At 44.1% G+C, this 22,635-nt stretch overlaps 1 protein-coding gene across 6 annotated transcripts in view; it reads right to left on the reverse strand.

Moving 5' to 3' along the window:
* LOC142476748 (centrosomal protein of 112 kDa-like) overlaps positions 1-22,635 on the reverse strand; it is a 69,013-nt gene that overhangs the window by 39,255 nt on the left and 7,123 nt on the right. For all 6 annotated transcript variants that reach the window (XM_075581907.1, XM_075581906.1, XM_075581905.1 and 3 more), the window contains 2 exons: positions 20,736-20,826; positions 18,667-18,744 (listed from right to left, as the gene is read on the reverse strand). In XM_075581907.1, the coding sequence (XP_075438022.1) occupies positions 18,667-18,744; positions 20,736-20,826 (169 nt within the window). The remainder of the gene's footprint in view (positions 1-18,666; positions 18,745-20,735; positions 20,827-22,635) is intronic.

Below are 22,635 nucleotides of genomic sequence, written 5' to 3' on the forward strand. Positions count from 1 at the left end.
CCCTCCTATGCAAATCTTTACCTGGGGTTGTGAGAACGCAAAGAGGTGTTTTCAGAGGCAAATAGAGACTTGACGGTGCATGTACTATTGTGGTTTAGGTATATCGATGATATTTTTATACTATGGCAGGGCACAGCCCTTCAACTTAGCCAGTTAATTGATGTCATCAACCACAACAGTATAAATATCAAGCTGACTTTTCAGTCTAGTAAAATGAATGTTAAATTTCTGGACCTGAGTGAATCAATTGGCCATGATGGGTATATCCTACCGGATATTTACCGTAAGGAGACGTCCACAAACACAATCTTACATGCCAGTAGCTTTCACCCACCCCACCAAATCAGTGGTGTACCCACTGGGCAATTTATTTACTGTTCAACAATGGACATCTTTAGTGCTCAGGCAAGTGAAATGTCATTTAAAGAAAGAGGGTATAGTAACAAGATAATTCTATGGGGCCGCCTGAACAATCAAAGGAATGAAAGAACATCTCTTCACCAACCAAAACCTAAAAAAATTTGCAGAGCAAAAAAATACGCTTTATAGGGACATACAATAGTAAATAGAATATCTTGCGAGATAGCTTACAACAGCACTGGGATATCTTACTTGCCGATCAAGATCTTAGGTCTGTTTTGGACAATACAGTCAATTTAACAAGTAGGAGAGCACCAAATTTGAGACAAATTGGTTAAAAGTCACTTCTCTCCTCCTTTAATCACTACTTTTCTCAATCAATCTGAGATATAAAAATCCTTTAAAGTGTAGCCTCTGTTTAGCCTGCAAATACATGAAACAAACATGTATCTTTAAGAACTCAGCAGGCACAAGAGAATTTAAAATTCTTTACTTTCTCAATTGAAAATCTAAGAATATTATCTACTATCTCATCTGTCCGTGCGGCTTAATTTACATAGGCATGACTACGAGAGAGATGAGGATCCATGTTCTAGAGTATTCTAGAAATATTAAGAACACTCACAGCTGTCCCTTACACGTACTAATACTCCTTGTTTTTCCATCCCTATACACCAATAAGGACCACATAGTATCCACACACACTTATAGTTATGCTACTATCTCTCACATTTCCACACCTACCCACACCATTTATATTAACTCCCACTCCACACACACCTTTTGTAAAGCACTGTATATACTGTGGGCTATCCATTCATTTATATTCACACAGATACACACACACTCTTACATCACTTACTTTCAGGAACCATTTAACACCTCTAGCCATAAATCTCATCCACACCGGGGGAAGGACAAGCACAGATAACATTCCAAGAGACACTGTTTTTAAGTATACCCTTTGCTGCTTCATTCATTCATTGTAACATCGCCGGAAGAAGAGATCAGTGTATCTCGAAAGCTCGCACAAATAAAAGCATTTCTTTAGCCACAGAACGGTATCATCTATTTAAGGCAGGGGGGGGCGTCAAAGGCAGGGTCGTCAAAAGCAGGGGGAGGGTCGTCAAAGGCAGGGGGGGGCATCAAAGGCAGGGGGGGGCGTCAAAGGCAGGGGGGGGGGGCGTCAAAGGCAGGGGGGGGGCGTCAAAGGCATGGATTCCTCCCCCTGCATTTCCTCACCTGGCAGCATGCTGCGCTCCTTGGGCTGCCACTGGTTCCCTCCCCCCTCGTGGCCTCCGCCGACTCCCGGTGGCACAAAGGAGGTATTAACTCCCTGCCGCCCTCCTCCTGCTCCTCGGGGATGTTGAGCCGTAGAGAGCGTGCTCTGGGAGGTGGGGGGGAAAGAAGTGGGGGGGGGGGGAGAAGTAGGAGGGGAGAAGTGGGGGGTGGGAAGTGGGGGGGGTGGAAATGGGGGAGCGACACACACGCGACACCTACCTGTACTTCCGGGCGCCGCCATCTTCTCACTCGGCGCCGCGAGGAAGGAAGGGGGTCCTTCCGGGTGCCGCCATCTTAGGCGCCGCGAGGCAGCCTGTCTGTTCCCCCGCCGGGGAGGGAGGTGAGTTGGAGCGCCGGCGGGGAGGGAGAGAGGTGAGTTGGAGCGCCGAGGGGGAGAGGTGAGTTGGAGAGAGACCCGGCGTTGCCCGTGAGTTAAATTTCCCACTCCCTTCTCTCTCCCTCTTTCTCCGTTCTCCCCAGAGGGGAGGGACGAACAGTGGACAGGAGGGTGGGGACGACGAACAGTGGACAGGAGGGGGGGGACGAACAGTGGACAGGAGGGGGGGCAGTGGACAGGAGGGGGGGGGCAGTGGACAGGAGGGGGGTGGGGCAGTGGACAGGAGGGGGTGGGCAGTGGACAGGAGAGGGGGGGCAGTGGACAGGAGAGGGGGGGCAGTGGACAGGAGAGGGGGGGCAGAGGACAGGAGAGTGGGGCAGTGGACAGGAGGGGGGGGCTGTGTACAGGAGGGGGGGCTGTGTACTGGAGGGGGGGGGCAGTGGACAGGAGGGGGGGCAGTGTCGCACACACTCAGTCACACACACACACATAGTCACAGTCACACACACAGTCACAGACACACACATGTCTCAGTCCCGTGATGCGCCCTTTCTCAGTTCCGTGCGGCGCCGCAGGTGGGGGGGAGGTGGGGGAGCGACACACGCGACACCTACCTGTACTTCCGGCCGCCGCCATCTTCTCACTCGGCGCCGCGAGGGAGGAAGGGGGTCCGCCATCTTACGCGCCGCGTGGCAGCCTGTTCCCCCGCCGGGGAGGGAGTGGAGCGGGAGGGAATGGAGCGCGAGGGAGTGGAGCGCGAGGGAGTGGAGCGGGAGGGAATGGAGCGCGAGGGAGGAAGGGAGTCCGCCATCTTACGCGCCGCGTGGCAGCCTGTCTGTTCCCCCGCCGGGGAGGGAATGGAGCAGGAGGGAGTGGTGTGTAGCGGGAGGGAGTGGTGTGTAGCGGGAGGGAGGTGAATGGAGCGGGAGGGAGGTGAGTGGAGCGGGAGGGAGTGGAGCGGGAGGTGTGTGCGGGAGTGGAGCGGGAGGGATGTGTGTAGCGGGAGGGAGTGGTGTGTAGCGGGAGGGAGTGGTGTGTAGCGGGAGGGAGGTGAGTTGAGCGGGAGGTGAGTGCGGGAGTGGAGCGGGAGGGAGTGGAGCGGGAGGTGAGTGCGGGAGTGGAGCAGGAGGGAGTGGTGTGTAGCGGGAGGGAGTGGTGTGGAGCGGGAGGGAGGTGAGTGCGGGAGTGGAGCGGGAGGTGAGTGCGGGAGTGGAGCGGGAGGGAGGCGAGTGCGGGAGTGGAGCGGGAGGGAGGTGAGTGCGGGAGTGGAGCGGGAGGGAGCGGGAGGGAGCAGGAGGGAGGTGAGTGCGGGAGTGGAGCGGGAGGGAGTGGAGCGGCTTCCGGGCGCATCTTAGGTGGGCGCGTGTCCCCCCGCCGGGGAGGGAGTGGAGCGGGAGGGAGGTGAGCACCGGGGAGGGGGGGAGGTGAGTGTGATGGGGGGGAGAGGACAGAGGTGTGTGTGTTTTTTTTTTTTTGGACCTTTGGCCCGTCACTCCGCCTCAGGCCAATGAGAGGTGTGGGGGGCGGGCCAAGGGGGTGGTGTGAGTGTGTGAGCCCAATGAGAGGTGTGCGGGGGCGGGCGGGCCAAGGGACCAATGAGATTGCCGCTAGGGACGCAGACATACAGTGCTTTCAGAAATATATAGTAGATATATATATACATACTAGCTGATATACCCGGCATTGCCCGGGATGTAAATCCGTAATAGGTAGTATTATTTATAAATCGTGGAACAATAGGTTGAGTATTTGTTGGAAAGGTTGGATAATAATGTTGAAAAGAAAGATGGAAGAAAATGTAATGCGATGTTGTATAAAAATGGTTTATTGTAAACACACCACAGTACAATGTATATTTTGGTGACATAAGTGATGTAAAAATGTGAGGTGTATGTCCTGCTAGGGTGTGAGCTTGTGTGAGGCGGCGGGTGGGTGTTCAGTACGGGTGGCGCGTGGGTAGTGAGTGCTGGCTGTGGGTCGGGGTCCTGCTAGGGTGTGAGGCGGCGGGTGTGTGGCGAGTGCGGGCGACAGCTGGTCAGTGATGTTGTTGCGTAGGGGCAGGAGGCGGCAGGTGTGTGTCGAGTGTGTGGGGTGGGTGAGAGGCGGCGGGTGTGTGTTCAGTGCGTGAGGCGGGTGGGCAAAAGGCAGAGGCGGGGGGGCGGCCGAAAGGCGGTGAAGGGGGGGTGAAGGGGGGTGGAGGGGAGGTGAAGGGGCGGTGGAGGGGAGGTGAAGGGGGGCGGAGGGGAAGTGAAAAGGGGGCGGAGGGGAGGTGGAAGGGAGGTGAAGGGCGGAGGGGAGGAGGTGGAGGAAGGTGGAGGAGGGGAAGGGGGGAGGTGGAGGAGGGGAAGGGGGAGGTGGAGGAGGGCAAGGGGGGAGGTGGAGGATGGGGGAGGTGGAGGAGGGGAAGGGGGGAGGTGGTGGATGGGGGAGGTGGAGGGGGGGAAGGGGGGAGGTGGAGGAGGGGAAGGGGGGAGGGGAGGTGAAGGGGGGGAAGGGAAGGGGGAAGTGAGGGGGGGGGAGGTAAGTGACAATTAATGTATCACGTGGCCGCTTGCTCCCCCTTCCCCCACTGTCTGCCGGTCATCTGTCCCCCCCCCCCAAACCTTCCGTCTGTTGTCCCCCCCCCTGAAACCTTCCGTCTGTTGTTGACGTCTGCAGACGGGGGCGCGTGCATGCGTTGGCCGCTCCCTCACCAGTCTGCCCGCTCGCTCCCTCAACCGTCCGCCAGCTCCCACGTGGATCTGAGGCGGGAGGCAGCGTGTTGTGGCCGCTCCCCCGGCCGGCTGTCCTCTCCCCCGCTGTGTACCGGGTGCTCGCTCCCGTGCGGCCGCTCCCCCGCTGACTCTAGCAGCCGGGGTGTGAACTTGGAGGCAATGCGGGAAGGGAGGGCTGAGGCGCAGGGGTTGGAGGCAGCGGGAGGCACAGGGGTTTTGCGCTGGGAGGGGAGGCGCAGGGGTTGGAAGCCCAGGCAGCAGAGGTGTGCGCTGGGAGGGGAGACACAGGGGTTTGAGGCAGCGGGAGGCACAGGGGTTTGAGGCGGCGGCAGGGGTGTGCGCTGGGAGGGGAGGTGGCGGTTTAGTTACTTACCTGGGCAGGAGGGGGGTGGGTGTTTGTGTGTGTTGGACCTTTGGCCCGTCACTACGCCTCAGGCCAATGAGAGGTGTTGGGGGGCGGGCCAAGGGAGCCATCTCATTGGCCTGAGGCGGAGTGACGGGCCAAAGGTCCAATGTGATTGCCCCTAGGGACAGGACAGACAGACAAACACACATACGACGGTTTGAGAAATATATAGGATTATATTATATATTATATATTATATTATATATTATATATATATAACCTAATGTGATAAAATATGTGGCAAATTGTCAACTGAAGCAGTGTCACTAAAATATATAGGATTATATTATATATATATATATATATATATATATAACCTAATGTGATAAAATATGTGGCAAATTGTCAACTGAGGCAGTGTCACTAAAATGTCAAATATAGGATTGAAGGAACAATAACTAAATATGGATACTTAAGATATGATGCTTATATCAATATCCATATAAGGTTAAGGACAACACAACAAACATGAAACATATAATAACCAGTCCTAAAATGTCCTGGTGGTAAATCAACGATGATATAAATCAATCTCACCAGTGGGGATAGGATGCTGCTCTCAAAAGGACAAACCAAATCCTGTGGCTAATAAGGGAGAAAAGGAGAGCGCGCAAACCCCATAGAGTAACAGGTAAATTTAATGGGGGGGAAGGGGGGTGGACAAGGGTGGGGAAAAGGTGCACTCACAAGGTATACAATTATAAAAAGCGTTTGTTAATATATCACCGCCACAATGACAATCCTTTGAGGAGATAATGCTGCACACCTCTGCTCACACGCCTGGATGGTAGACACGGAGTATACTATTATGTGATCCCCAATTGGGATCTATATTAACTAAAAAAGTCCCAGTTTTATATAGGAAAGCCAGGAGCCTTAGGGGTACACTAGCTCCTAGCAAAATGCCCCAAAAAGGTTCGGCTTCGTCTGCTATCTTGGCAAATACATTTGGTAATCATAGATGCGGCAGAGTAGTACTGTTTACTGTAGTACCTGCAAACATCTGGTTCTGGCATTCAGTTTTACCTCACATTCTAAGGCTAAGCTTATAGTGCCGGCGACGGCCGCTGGAAAACCAAATAGAGATGATTTCCAGCGATCAAGACCAATCTGTCACTCCATCGCGCCGCGCTTACTATAAGCACACGCGACGGCAGCAATGCATTTGTTTTGCTGCAACGTCGCTGTCACCGGCACTATAAGTGCAGCCTTAAGGTGGCACATTTAAGGTTAAAGCAAATATTAATTGCCTTAGTACCCATATTGAATATATGATCTCATGCAGATGCGGCCCACAATATATGGGTCGCACCATTATACCACTAAGCACAAACTTTCTTGTGCACAGGCACAATGTGGTAAACGGCAATAACACACGGTGTGTCACGTCATTTTAACCTTGTTCATAATAAAGATCCTAGATCAATGACCATTATGGGACTGGAACAAATATCACCCTTTATATTAGGGGGTGATAGATTTAGGTTACTATGTAGAAGGGAACTTTCTGGATCTACTTGTTGGTCACTTTAGCCCCTGGTGGATTGAATGAATGCATGGACACCAGCATGACAGTGCAGTGTAGCTTCCTCCTCTGCTAATAACACCTCCTTTGCAGTCTCTCTGGCCTTTTTTATGCTTCCACTCTTTCATCCACTCTGTGTTTGAAGTTAATTTTATTAGAAGTTTTATCAGATATATTACTGATTTAGATCTTAATACATTTTAATTAATTAGCTATTTTATAAATAGATATAGTTACTGTAATTAATGTAATAATCAATATTTTAAATATGATTATATTATTTATTTTCTTAAATGTAATATATTGAAATCATGATGTTTGTTGCCCCTCCTCTAAGCATCAGTATATTGCTTGTATGCATAACAGTTTTTATTATTATGTTTAAAGCATTAGCTTTTTGTATAAATGTTGTTCAATTGTGTAGTATTATATTTCTTTCAGTTTGTTTTATCTATATATGGTTGCAGTTTATATTATAAGTACTAATCTTTTAGTCCTTAAGTTTATGGTTGAATCAGGCAGAGCTGAGGTGCTATCCTATTGGTTACTGAGTATCTACTCCTATTGGCTTGTGTACAAGCTGCTTAGCAACGATGAGGAATTTCAGGCGCTGCCGTCAATGCTACCCAAAATCCACTGATGAAGTCGCCTTGAGCGACGACACACGTTAGGACTTTTCTGAACGGCATTACATCCTCATGTGGAGACGCTGTCGAGGCCGGATCGTGTCCAGGGCTGCTACTGTACTAAGGCAAAAGCATCGAGCTCGTCATACAACTGGACTCCTTTTCTACCATCCAGGCGTGTGAGCTGTTTGTGAGCAGAGCCGTGCAGCATTATCTCCTCGGAGGACTGTCATCGTGGCGGTTATATATTCACAAATGCTTTTTATAATTGTATACCTTGTGAGTGCACCTTTTCCCCACTCTTGTCAACCCCCCCCCCCCATTAAATTTACCTGTTACACTATGGGGTTTGCGCTCATATATATACCGATAGCACCAAATCGATATATTTCAGTTAAATACATAAGCACACAAATACAATTTAAAATTAGATTTCCCCGCATTCATATTGCTCCAAAAAATCCAAGGGTCCCTCTTAGTATATCGGCCCCATTGTGTTTTCATTGTTTGCAATGGACATAATCATGTAACTTAACACAGCTTCTCACCATCAGTTAGGACATACAGATGTATAAAGACTTACTGTCCCCATAGCCGCACATGAACAAGCAATAGTCCACGGCGCCCGGGACAGTGCCGGAGCTGCGAGGGCTCCATGCTTCCGAATGGGACCCCGTGCAGTGTTAATCCTTCAGAACCACGGCACGGAGATTTAGGGGAATATTCGATAAGTGACGATTTGCCAACCACTTTCCGTACAAACCACACGGATCAGTGCTTTCGGAGCTTATAGAATATGCCCCTTAAAGTCTTACTACATCTGTAAGTAGAACATCCCAGCAGGGAAGAGAAAACGGAGCACAGCCGTGCAAATAAGGGGCTGTGCTCCGTTTTCTCTTCCCTGCTGGGATTTTCTACTTGCCGACACCACGTGATGCACGCCAACGGAGACAGAATGGCTCACAAGATGTGTCTTTTACCATTTCAGGCTTACTGCTGTGGTTGTTGCTGGGATATTATACACAAGGTTTATATCGGCTTTTGAGACGCAGTCCCAATAGGAGGAGGATTAGTGGGATTTTGGCTATTATCTCCCATCTACACCACCTACCGGGACTTTATATATGCTTCTCACTATACAAAGTACATACCTGTGTTCACCAGCACTCACTGACTTTCTGGTTACCTATATCATGAACTTTCTTTAATCAAACTCATGTATTCAATTGTGAATGTGATTAGTGACCTAATCAATTAGAGCACTGTATATTACATAACATTGTTCTATATATGTTTCACCTTACTACATCTGTAATACTGGAAGGATGAATTTGAGGCGTTTAACATCTACTTTTCAGTGCCAATAGTAACTCCCATCTCCATTTCAACTCTTGGGGATTGGAAGACTGGGGAACTGGGGTTCACCCTTCTATATAAATACAGTATTCCTTGTACGCTTTGTAAATTGTCCAATCGGAGCTATTTTGTGATCCAGGTTGATTTATTTCCTATATCAAACCTTTGGCAACCTCTAAGCCTCACTAAGTGAAGAACATCATGGCACCTTTTTCAGATCACACACACATACACATTTGTATCAGTGACATAAGTGTGGCAATCTGTTTTCGGAACAGTGTTTACATCAGTAACTCAAATTTTCCTCTGGAGACAAAATAAAACATGCAAGGATTTAATTTGCAGCTCTATTTCAAGAGCAACACGGATCTGCATCTTCAAAACAACTGGGGGAAAAAGAGAACGAACGGCTGGAAAATGTGGCTCTGATATTTTATAAGGACTTAGTCATGCATTTGCCCATTTGGTTACAGCAGCCAGATGTGCTTTGATGTTCAATGTTCCCACTTTGTAATCCCCAATAAGAAAATCTCCACTTTTTCTCCGGTCTGCAAACATTTAAAATTGTCTTAACATTGTTTCTTTCAAGACTGTCGTTTAGAAAACTTCTTGTTCTCATAAGGCGACCGCAAGGAAAAAAATAAATAAAACAAGGATGAGAGTTGGTGCCATCATACATTTTTGATCCCCCACAAACAAAAGGGGAGTTGAAGCACAAAAGACAAACAAAAATTGCATTAGTTGCTTGATGAAAGAAGCATGCAAATTTAGCAATACTGTATTAAACTGTAAGGACAGGCAAACTCAATCAAACAACAGATGTATGAAGTTATGGAAGTGCCAATAGAGAAACGATAAATCACATTACTAAAAGGCTTTTGGATCTGAAGCAAGAAGACTTCACAATAATAAAATGCGTGTAGCTGAACTAACGCTGAACCGTGCTTGGTAAAGCATATTCCATTATTACAAGCTGCAATTTGACATACTTTATTAAAGCCTTTCTTCTTTTAATTAATCTGGCCAGGAGGCTGTTAGTTATTGGCACCGTCATGTAAAATGCTCTTTATATTCTCTGGGTAGCCTTGGCCACCAACACGGTGTTCCCATAAATTATGCAGACTGGGGCTGGGAATGTAAGTTTATAGTGAGGGTTGCTGTGGATTAAAACCAAGTGCAGTTAAAAATCAGAACAAGAAGAGATCCCTTAACTGCCGCTGTAGTAAGTAGTCACTGCTGCAATAATAGAGTATGGAACCAAAAAACACGGAAGCTGGAACTCATTACATTTTTATTGCCATTTGGGAAAAAAGAGTTTACTTCCACCTGATCGAGAGCAAAGAATCGGATTCTCTCTCGGAAGTTCTCCTAAATTGGAATGACCAAGTATTATTAGGACTTCAGCGTTATTTTAAGAACGGTGCCAATCTGGTTTCCTATACTGTATGTACTCCAAGAGCCTTCCACTATATGCACTAAAACATTGATTACGAGCACAAAACAGGAGTTATTGGCACGCACATTTTGACTCAGGAGAAGTCGGATTCTTCATCCCACCTAGACTAGAGAAAATAAATGGCGTGATTTGTACTCCACGGGTCAACAGTTGTAACAGGTTCTGCTATGGCCACGAAACGTAAACACTGTAAGGGGACACTAACATAGTCACCACATTATAATCTCTGATATATACTGGACAGATGGATAGTTCTGCTTTAGATTAAAGTAAACATTTGGGGAGGGGGGGAAAGGCGACTGCCCCAAAGAGTACAATCTAAGTGGTGTTTTGTGAGATTGCATGAGATCGCTTAAGAATACATGTGTGTACTGATTAATAGAGCATGTTTTACATGGAAGAAAATGTTACCTACCGGGTGTGTGTAGTTGACAGGAGTAGTTATTAGAATCTATTAAAATGCTTCCTGGAAAAGCAATTTCTCAGATGGGCCTTATAGATGGTGAGAAGAAGTTAGGCAAATAGTAAGGGGATGGGAATTCTAAAAGGTATTTGCAGTAGTTCCAAGTCATTAATTAGCCACACTGCCCAGTGTCTCACAGGAAAATTGTCACCTGTTTTTGCAAAGGTCAAGTATCAAACAGGATTTTATAAGCAAGAATAATAGTATCCAGTTACTTCAAAAATGAGAGGCAACAATTCAGGTTATATTACTGTACCATGTTGTAAAGAGGTACGGATGTGGCTGTGCTACTAAGTATGACAGCATCAAAATTCAGATACATTACTCAGGGTTCAGCAATAAATCCTGCACAGTATCTATACACACACACCATGACATCATAGCTACTGTATCAGTCATTGTCACTTGTAGAAGTTAACTATTAAAGTTCTACCATGGTGATGGTGTAAGAAAGGCCATGCTATTTGGTTTCAAAAAGATTGATGTCTGAAAGTAGCTAGGCTCAGCAAAAAAACCCTACAAAAAGCATTGCTCCTATAGCACCATGTTCTACAAGTGACAGCCCCCTCAGAGTTTGCTAATCTCGCACAAAGAGCTACCACAGCACTTTCCTGACATGTTGACTAGAAGCATCCAGACCGCCAGGCACCACCAGCCCCTGCTCCCAGCTGCAGCTCCATTCCTGCCACGGCCTCTCAATCAATGCCCAATGCCTGGAGTGCCGGGAAGAACCGACACCCTATGAAACTGAACACTTTTAATAGTGGCTTGTGTGACATGAATGTAATTATTCTATGCCAAACATTTTCCCATTGGAAAATGTAATATTTCCCTTCCTTATCATTTGTGTTGTCAAGGGTCCCAAATAAATGGTACTGTAAGGTTTTGGACAACAAACCACAGGTTTGTTGGGATAACTAGAACTTGCAAGACTAAGATTATTTGGAAGGCCAATGACACTTGGAACAGGGAGAAATATGCCAAATAACCGAGACTTCAAAGACTTGTATCTGATTATTTAACTCAAGAAGAGAAATGTAAGGGTTAGTAACAGGAAGAAAATATTCATATACAATAATGTATCATCTGTTCTGGAAGTGAAAATATTGATTATTGCGGTTCAATTAATTATAAACTTAACAGTCCTATTGGACAACGTGAAACTTGTTAAATATTCTATCCTGCATAGTATTTTGTTATTCTGTATCCAATACAAAAGGGTGTAATATATCAGTTATTATTTTATATGTAAAGCATGTGACAACGTATAATTGTACATTCTTACCAAAGCTCTCAATCGTTTGCTGCTCCTGTTATAAATCTGTAAAAATCCTGATTGTGTGCCTAACATAATGGCCGCCTTTCCGTTTCAATCAATCCTTCAGTCAGTAACTCAGCAGCTACAATATATCCTGATATTACTAAGGTAACATTATCTATTGTTACAGTTTGCAGCTCAAACTGCTGGGAACATTGGAAACAAATTACCACAAACAGGAAAGTGTTGCAAAAATCTTGCGCTGCTTGGGAGGTGGGCTAAAACCTGCTATAGAAATCAAAGGATGCTTTAAAATTATTTGAAAAATGGAATTAAGACTTGAATAAAAAAAAATTGAAATTATTATCTAATACTACAGAACAGATTTATTTAAATAAAATAAAAAAAACCTATGGGATTTCGCATGTTTTGTTCCCGTTCCTGAGGTATGCCCGGACATACTGTTGTATTCTGTAACATTACCACTGAATCCTATGGAAACTGTGATATTCTGAGATATGCTTGTGGAGGTATTGTGGGGCTGAAAGAGTGGCTCAGTGAGTAAAGACACAGACTCTGCCACCGGTTCAATTCCCGGTGTCGGCTCCTTGTGACCTTGGGCAAGCCACTTTATCTCCCTGTGCCTCAGGCACCAAAAACAGATTGTAAGCTCTCCGGGGCAGGAACTCTGTCTGCAAATGTCTCTGTAAAGCGCTACATAAAACTAGGAGCGCTATGCAAGAACAAAACAATTAGTATTATTTTGGGGAACAGAGAAGCCTATTACATCTGTATTTGCACTAAGATATACAACAGGCTCTGCATTGCTAGTACAGCCATACAGAAGTAGCCAGTGTTTTGGTACCCAATGACAACACAACATCTCCAAATATAACAATATCCCAGAGTTTCCACAAAATACAATGGCAATGTATTTCACACAGTGTATCCAACTTATATCCAACACAAAGAGCAACAAACCTGACTAAATCTCTAGCTGCTAGCAATTGCCATCAATGCTCGTCACATTGCCCGCACAACAAGTTGATGTCATACTTCATTATTTTTACGTAGCACCATTTCAATGTAAACTAAACAACTTAGGCCGCGTTTATAGTGCTGGCGACGGCGACGCGACTGATGACGTCACCCGTCGCCACCTCCGAAAGTTATAATTTGATTTTCAGCGACTGTCGCCAGCGACGTCATGAAAGGGGGCGGGCCGCGGTCTCTGATTGGTTTAGAGACAGTCACATGTGGCGACTGTCTCTAAAAAATGAAATAGACCAGGCTTCAAAATTTTGGGTCACTCCGTCGCCATCGCACTTACTATAAGCGCTTGCGACGGAGTCTATGTATTTGATTCGGAGCGCCGTCGTTTCGCCGTCGCAAGGCACTATAAGCGCAGCCTTAGGGGTCGATCCAATATACCCCAAAGCAGACTGTTGCACCGCAATTGGCCAAATACCCCCAAAACCGCCATTCAAGTCAATGGGGTTTTTCGGATGATTGATGTCCGCTTGGCAAAGACTGAATTACCCTCTTAAGGGCAAACAAAATGATTGACATGTTTTAAGCAGTGTAGGTTTAGTGGAAAAAGCAGCTATGATGGACAGCTACAAGCATCAGCTGCATCACCAAGTGAAGATGACATGTTTAAATACAATATTCCTTTATACGGGAATATGTAAATGTATCTTATATGACATAGTTTGAAGCAATTAGAGTCCACCCTTTGCAGTGGACAACCCTTTTTTCTCTCTGCAGACAATAAACAGTAACGATGCCAAACAAAGGAACTCATGAAAGCACATCACAGAAACACTATTCAAAGCAACAGAGGGAGACCAAGGGGGGATTGTTTTGCTGTTAAACTAAGCAATGGATAAGATTCAAAGTGTAATCATCAAAAGTCACAACAAAAGCAGACAGTCATTCTGGTTCAAAGAGTGGGATTAGCAAATGCCAAAGTACAAGTGTTATGACTTCATTTACTCTTTGAAACTGTGCAGCTTCAATTGATATGTGGCTCTGAAATGACTTCGAAGTCATGGTTATTTTACATACTACCCTAATATCTTCTGCTACGTGGCTGATTATTCTAATTGGGGCTCCACACACAAGCAGTTGAAGAGTTGGACCTTTGTAGAGTTCTATGGCAGAGAGACATCAAAGCGTGACATGGTGCATCGTGCTCGATCTGGAAAATTGAAGCAACATTCTTAACCGCTAGATCGGGTGCGATATCTCGCATTACGCTTTGATGACCTCTGGCCTATGTTTTGCTGCAACAATTGTGAGAGACACAACAAGAGTATGCACACCAGGGTTGCAATCACAAGGTTGGTTTATTGCCATTCTTCCAACGTTACGGTCCCATCGTGGACCTTTATCAAGATCTATCATGGGACCGAAACGTTGGAAGATTGAGCAATTTGATACATACCGTTTGATCAGTGATGGCGAGTTTTTTCTTTGCCCCCAACTAATATTTTGAATTTGACTATTGTTGCATTGATATTTTACTTGTTACCAGGGTCCCAACAAAAGCAAAGACTTTGGGGTAATTGCTTTGCTTAATTGGTTTCACTGCCAAGTGCATCTAAAAACATCCTGTGGTCACGAAGCAGTAGATCCATTATTTACCGTAACATATTTTCAATATTTCTTCCATTGCGTTTTCATAAAACTTTCTTATCTCATGATGGAATCTGAGCATAATTGAAATGCAAATGTAGCCACTCCACCAGTGAAGTTAATTTCAGTCCTCACTCAACAAGTGTGAGAGTGTGAGTATGTGTGAGTGTATGAGAGTGTATGTGTGAGTGTATGTGTGAGTGTATGTGAGAGAGAGAGTGTGAGAGAGAGTGAGAGAGAGTGAGAGGTGTGCGAGAGTGAAAGTGCAAAAGTGAGTGTGTGCGAAGGTTCTAGAGTACTCACAATATGTTTTTTGCTGCCTGGGTACTCTGTGTAGTAGGCAGGCGTATATCTTCATGGGCAAGCTACCCAGCTATCTAAACAAGCTCCTCACCCCTACCACTTGCAGCACTTATCACCTGAGATCAGACTCCAAAAGACTGTTCATGGTCCCAAGGCTCAACAAAGTATCCGGACGTTCCTCCTTCTCTTACCGTGCACACCAAAACTGGAACAACCTACCAGAGACTCTCACATCCACCACCAGTTTAAATTTTTTCAAATCTAAGGCTGTCCTCACACTTTAATCTGGTCTGTAACTGTTTCATACGCCCATAATATATATTTTCTTTAACTGTGCATGCAATGTCTTGTATATAATGTATACCCTGTTCATTTATGTAACTGTACTTGTAACCATGTATTATTTGTTTTACTCTGTGCCCAGGACATACTTGAAAACGAGAGGTAACTCTCAATGTATTACTTCCTGGTAAAATATTTTATAAATAAATAAATTGAAGAAAAGGCTAGTAACTCTTAATAATTCACACAGATTAACGTTTGGGTCCTCTGCTTGGACCACAGACAGACACTGTAAAATAATATAAAAACTATGCTATACTGCGAAACCTAGGTCCCAACTTTCTAACAAGGACAGATGAACTCACCAATTCCAATATCATTTAAGGTTTTGCAGCTTTCCTAAGCAATTTAATTAGTTTTTATACAGAAATAAACTTTTAATGACTTCCAAGTTATTTTTTTGTTTTGTTTTTAAGGCTTGTATTGTCTCTCTCTTATGAAAACCTTCTAGTTTCTAGTGCAGGGTAATTGATGGTTTTAATAATTGGAGCTGTTGGCAACTTTCTTGCTTGGACAAGAAAAAGAAAAAAAAATCGCAGCATGTCTGGTGGACTGTTCTGCTATTCTTTTGCACATTTTACACATAAGGGTAAGATAATGAGGCCCTGCTGCTGCTGAATTATTATATATAGGAAAAAATTAATATATTAATAATGCTTATTTTTCCTGCGTGTGTGCTGAACTAATGTTACACATTACACTTAACCTACTCATTGGCAAATGATGGCATTCTTTCTGACCAATTTAAGTCAACTGTTTTGTGACAATACGTAAAACATGTATGAAACACAGAAATTGATGGCATATAAACACCACTTGCTCCATGTTGTCCGTTTATTTTATCTATGTGTCGTGCATGCTGTAGAAATGTGAAACCCAATGGCAGACAAACACTAAACTAGCTCACCTAGCCCCACTTTCTAAACTGCTGACCTCAGGCCTCATTTCGTCCATGGTATTTTACAAATATAGGATATCTGTGCCTATCCCTGATCGCTTTGAATTATTTTACTGTGTTACCCTCCACCACTGCTGGGAGGATATGCAATGGATCCACTACTTTGTACCTCCTCACGTTCCCACTGAGTCTACCCACTTCCAGCATGACCCTTATATATCTGCCATTCCTCGATCCTCCTCACACTTTTGATCTATCCCTCTGGACACTCTTGATTTGAAAGTTCCCATCAAATCCTCCTCTCTTTCTCACTTCAGAGATAGGTGAACGTGATTGGAGGGAGAATGGAATGGCTCCTAGAGCACATTGCAGAGCAACACTACAGATGGGGACACACAGGGTTGTACAGGACCACCAACGGGGAAGAAAGGGAAGGGGGGTGGGGAGAGACAGTACAACAGACCAGAGCCCAGCAGGAGGAAGGGGTCCTGATCCTGTGCCTTTCCTTCCCTCACCTGATCAACAACCTGCTCCTCCCCCTCCCCCCCCCCCCCACCCCGCCACTCAACAAGTCCTGGGCCCATGGAAGGTAGGCAGCAGGACTGGGATTGTAGCATAAAAAAAAAAAACTTCATCCTACTAGGTAAAGAAGCTATCAAAATTGTAAGAATCTTTACCATAGGGGATGGCAAATTCATACGTAGTTACATATACAGTACACTTTAATAATATGTGCACATGTGGACTAAACAACTGGCTCAGCATATATGTTTTCATTTTTATCCCTTTAATGTTTGTGTGGCTGGATTGGTTTAGTAACCAGATGCAGATACTGCCATTGGAAAGCTCTGAAGTTGAACGTTTGATGGAAAAAATAAAGGACAAGTTTAATGCCCTACTCCGAATAAAATGCATCACGGTGCCTGGGGATATGCAACAAATTAATACTTCTGACCAAATTAGAGACAGCGTCAACATCTGCAGAATATTTTACCTTGAAGGATATGATTAAAAGCTGTCAGATGCAACGCTGCACTTACTGATTGCACCTTCTAAATTGAGATTCATATGGCCGTGGCTTTGTTCCACCAACATTCACCAATCCACATCTTTCTGGACATGACTCCTACAACTATCAATAGGAGGCTATTTCTGTACAAGGTTACGCAAGGGTGCATTAGGGCATGACAAAATTATGTTGGCCAATTAAAATGGTACAAGCTTGTTAATCGTTGCTTACATTTTACATTTGATGCACGTCTGAAATCTGGCAGACTTGTTGGTGCCAAGAAAGGCAGGAACACACAATGTGATATACAGGCATACTTCGCATTAACGTACGCAATGGGACCGGAACATGTATGTAAAGCGAAAAGTACTTAAAGTGTACTTAAAGTGAAGTGCTACCTTTTTTCCACTTATCGATGCATGTACTGTACTGCAATTGTCCTATACGTGCATAACTGATGTAAATAACGCGTTTGTAACAGGCTCTATAATCTCCCCGCTTGTGCACAGCTTCGGTACAGGTAGGGAGCCGGTATTGGTGTTCAGGATGTGCTGAAAGGCGCATGCGCGAGCTGCCGTTTGTCTATTGGGCGATATGTCCTTACTCGCGAGTGTACTTAAAGTGAGTGTCCTTAAACCAGGGTATGTCTGTACACTATTTGTCCTGGAACAGGAATGCCTATTTTTGTAGTCCCCTGTTCCTCCCCCCTTTCTTTGCAGCTCTGCCTGCTAGCCCTTTATTTAATGTTGTTTTCCCTGCAGTTATAATTCCCAGTGCAGGTGGAAATGGATACATTTAGTTATGTTCTCATATTCTAGCTTGCTGGAGTTGGTTGCCGTGACAACCCCTGTAATTCCCCTGGCATAGTGGACTGCTCCATTGCCCCCTGCCTGTATTCATAGTTTACTCAGCCCAGTCTCTGTTCCTGTGAGACACCCTCCATTTTCTTTCTTTCTACCTCAGCAGGCTAAGTAAGCTCTACTCATGCCTTCCACCTCTTGGTAAGAGTATTGTTGTTTACTTTTTCCCCACTATATGCACCCTCACTGTAGAAAAGCCCTCTCTCATTACACCACCATCTACAAGTAACTTTGTATATCTGCTGCTTTCCAATAAAGTAAGAAAAGACAAAGAACTTGTGGTGTTTGTAAAAGGAACTAGTTAAGCTGTCTGGCCATACTTTACTAAGCGTGAACCCTTTGGCTCCAGAATACTATTATAACATTATTTCATCCCTAACAACCCTCGTTTGGGTCCAACCTGATGGAGCCAAACAGGGGCAATATACCTTTGTACACTCATACTAGGAGGGGCAAGCTGAAATCTAATGTAAATCTAAAACAAAAAGTGTCTCGAGATATCAACCCTACCATGGCCACAAAAAAAAGACTTGGCCTGCCATTTAAAAGTTTGGCACGGGGGAACACTAGAGCGCATTACTGTTAAAAGAAAAACACTGTCCCACATGAAGTGGCTTCAGATAGTGTTTTCGGGCTCCAGAAGGTGTCTGGTGGAGTACCACTGCTTGTTAAATATGTCCCTTTGTGTACAAGTGTTTAAAGCACCCAGACGAATTTGCCTTTCGGATTCACGCTGTCCGTACGGTAATTTCGCTTGCTGGGAATCGCTACATAAATGTAGATAAGACAGAGATAAATAATACAACAGAAACATGTACATTTTTGTGTACTTTACCCCAAGATTCCAGCTGTTGAGACGAGTTTCTATGTCACTGTCATCAAAACTGGACGATGTTTTCTTAAGATGGTCACCCTGCAACATGTTTCAAATAAAAATAGATTTATTTGTATATAGGGAAAGCATTTATTTCAAAACATTCTTTCATGCCATTTTTAAAAGGGTGAAAGAAAACGTTAGCCAATGCTTCCTCTCGGGGCGATTTCACTGCAGGTCGTGCATGAGCTAACATTCTACATGGCAAGGAGAAGACTATGTGATGGCCTGGCCGGCCGACCTAAGGAAGAGAGAGAACTCTCAAAAGCTCGTCTTATAATATCAATTGTTAGTCCAAATAAAAAGGTATGACCTAATACGGAGTTGCTTTGTAGATAGCAATTATTATTATTACAGCCAACAGCAATAAAACACACGCAGGAAGGGACCCGAGCTTGTGTGTTGATCGCTCTCACAACGGATTGCAAATGTGCTGCAGACCATGGAGCAACAATGGAGGGAGGTGAATGTTTAGTACAGATTTCGGAGTGAAAAAAACAAATGTACTTTGATGCTCCTTTCTATTCAAAAGTACTTCCCATGCCCAACAAATAGCTGGATATTAGTGATATTTCGGGCTACCACAGAATCAGACAATGGGCCAACCACAGGAGATGGTTATTTAAAAAAAAAATTAAATATCAATGCCATTTTGATATTGTTCTTTGCTTTCTATGAAGGCCTCTTTGTATGCACCCTTGGAGATTTGACAATGGTACACAATGGGGACTGGGAAAACTCTACTATTTGTTTTGGTTATCAGCTAAATGTATTTTTATTCGGCCATACTGAAACATACAAATGTCAATACACCAACAAAGTTGGGGCAGTTTAGGAGAAGGAGTGGCTCAGTGAGTAGACACTGACTCTGATAACAGAGACACTGACTCTGATAACAGAGACACTGAGCAGTTCAATTCCCAGTGTCGGCTCCTTGTGACCTTGGGCAAGTCACTGTAACTCCCTGTGCCTCAGTCTCCAAAAACATAGATTGCCAGCTCACTTGGGCAGGGACTGTGGCTGTAACAATCGTACCGCGTACTATACTGTAATTGTGACGTGCTCTGAGTCCCATTGGCAGAAAAGCACTATATGAAATAAAGTCTTATTATTCCCTTATATTTGTATTTAATAAATACAGTATATAAGTAATACAGATGACACACACAAAAAAGGTAATTATTTTGCACAGGCTACAGGGAAATTAAAATGATGAAGGGTTTTAGCTGCGTTTAACCATTGCTGGCTCTTTGCCGTTATCTCGAATTCCTAACGTGTTGTTGGAAACATAAATTTGTCAGAGAGGTCAGGGGGCACAAATGTGTCTGAGATGGAAAGTTCAAACAAACAAAAACAGCTCTCTGATCTATTTAAAAAAAAAAAAAAAAAGATTCCTCTTTGAATTCTCTTTTATCCTTTTTCTTTTTTTTTTAATTTATTTTTTTATTTCCAGGAATTCTCTGGCGTGCCACTGTGCTTTGGATTCTGCTGTGAAAGCAATTATTATTATTTTTATGCCTCTGATAACTGGTCCACTCAGCTGTTCATCTTCTTCCCATGTCACACTTATTGCTTTATTTGTACTGTATATGGCGTTGAAAGATCTTGCAGGGACGCACGAGATTTATAGGAGAATGTAAGGGTGTAGTGAGGCTAAGTGGACCGTCTCGCCTTTCTAAATGAATGCAGCCACTGATTGAGCCACCTGTGCTGAAGCAGGGATATCACGATACTCCTGACCTGTTGGTGGTCCTTGGCTGGAGTTGGCTACCCCTGCATTAGCCCCATTCATTCAGAAAGGATACCCCATGGAACCTACATCTTATGTGATAACATGCACAGAAGTCAGGAGGATGAACGCATTGAATGAGTGATTGTGCATCCTGTAAGTTCTATGATATAAACAATAGATTCCACTATGAGGTACAGGCACTGTAAGTTTGGGCCTCACAGTAAAACACAAATGAGACAGGCTGTGCGTATCTGAACTGTAAACAGAGCTTCCCAGAGGATTGTGGCTGATATCTTACTGTATGATGCATGGCAAGGTTATCCTCATCAGATCGCTGCGTTGGGCTTAGGGATCTTGAGGTCAGTTTGCTGCTGTACATGTATCTGTGCCTAGAACCAAATGCACAAAATCCATAATGATAAGGTCATTTAAAAAGGTATTTACCATTATATAATATACACACACAAAGACTCTATATACATTTTGGAAAATTGTCTGCCTTTTCGCTCTGCATTTGGACACCTCTTAAGAACTCGTAACCACATTTTACAAGATGGTTCCTGAGATCAAGGAGCAGGTTTTTGTCTATGTTTGGATACAATTTACATATGACATCACTGATGACATGTGAAATGACATAACTAATGACATCACAAATGACATGATCCCATCACACAAGCTGGAACTTAATCTTTGTCACTCCGAAAATCCAATTTGCAACATTAACACAAATACAGGAGCAGCCAAAGTTCTTACCACATGCCAGACCATTGTTTGGGACGAGAGTACAATGTCCCACACACGCAGCACTAGAGACTCTCCATCAAACACGTCAGGGACCTCAGAGGCAATAAAACTATTATGGGTGGAGTTGTTGGGGTTTTAGCCAGGGATTTTGCATTAAGAAACCCCCAAAAAATTAATTCTCCATTTATAAATCTCAGTATTTTCTGGTTCCTTACAATTTCCAAGCAGCGTCCGGTACTTATAGATATAGATATATACACATACACACAATGATCGGTAGAGATTCAAATATTAAACATCTGAGTATTTAGATTTTAATTGCATGCACTGCTGATAGATATATCTATATCAGCAGTGCATGCAATTAAAATCTAAATACTCAGATTTTTTGTCATTTGAGTCTCTGCCGATCATGTTATATCTCCTATATAAACATGTTTTACTTGTGTTATCCAGAACTGAAATATTGTAAGGCTGTGTTCTGTTAATCTTGTTATTAATTACGTTAGGCATATCCAAGAATTTATTGCCAAATTGATAGCAAAGCTTTTATGATAATCTTACAACAATAAATAGCTTTTCTATTTACTTTAATAAAACATATTTAACGGGTGATCAGAGTGTGTATAGAGATGCTACATATCAGTACACACAGGGCTCCATTCTGGCTGGAAGAGTGATCACAAATCATTTCATTTGACCACCAGATCATGACATCTGCTGGCCAAGTGGATGTCAGCGCCTAACATGATTTGCCCAACCCTTACTCTTGTCCTTTTCAGAACTGCCAAAAATCCAGCCAATATCAACTTCGCGTCTAACAAAACTGAAGTATCAGCAGAGAATTATCTCAATTACACTATTCATCAACGGTTAGTACACAGAGAGAGAGAAGAAAAAAAGATAAGACAAATACATTTTACAGCGAGAGAAACATTCACTTTATTTATTCTGTCTGCGTAAATTGTAGTGGCTCATCTATATCTGAAGACTGAGCACCCTCCGTTTGTGTTACTGGCCTTTGAAGTGGGATTTCATCAAATCCATGGGCAGGTCGCTTTAATTCCTTGCGTCTCTGGGCACGTGGGGCGATGCAGCATACTGTGTGTATTGAACAATCAATATATTTTCTTGCACAACACGTTAAAACCGGATATTATGGAACATATTGAAGGGTATGTTTCAAAGTCTGTAGCTTCAAAACCAAGGCACAAAATTGTGCCCAGAAAAAAAATGATGATTTTTTTTTGCCACGATACAAAAATCGGGTGTGATTTTGTTTTCCCGGTTTGGCAGACGAGAGGCTCTGATACATAATCCCCATTCAATCTTGACGCAGAAGAAATCAGACATTTATGGTGGGATTCAACCAAGTTCAAAAGAATGTTACAATGTTTTTCACCAAGGCCATAGACTTACAGGTGTTGAATCACAAACAAATAGTATTGCCC

Source organism: Ascaphus truei, unplaced genomic scaffold (assembly GCF_040206685.1).
Source record: "Ascaphus truei isolate aAscTru1 unplaced genomic scaffold, aAscTru1.hap1 HAP1_SCAFFOLD_1696, whole genome shotgun sequence".
NCBI lineage: Eukaryota > Metazoa > Chordata > Amphibia > Anura > Ascaphidae > Ascaphus > Ascaphus truei.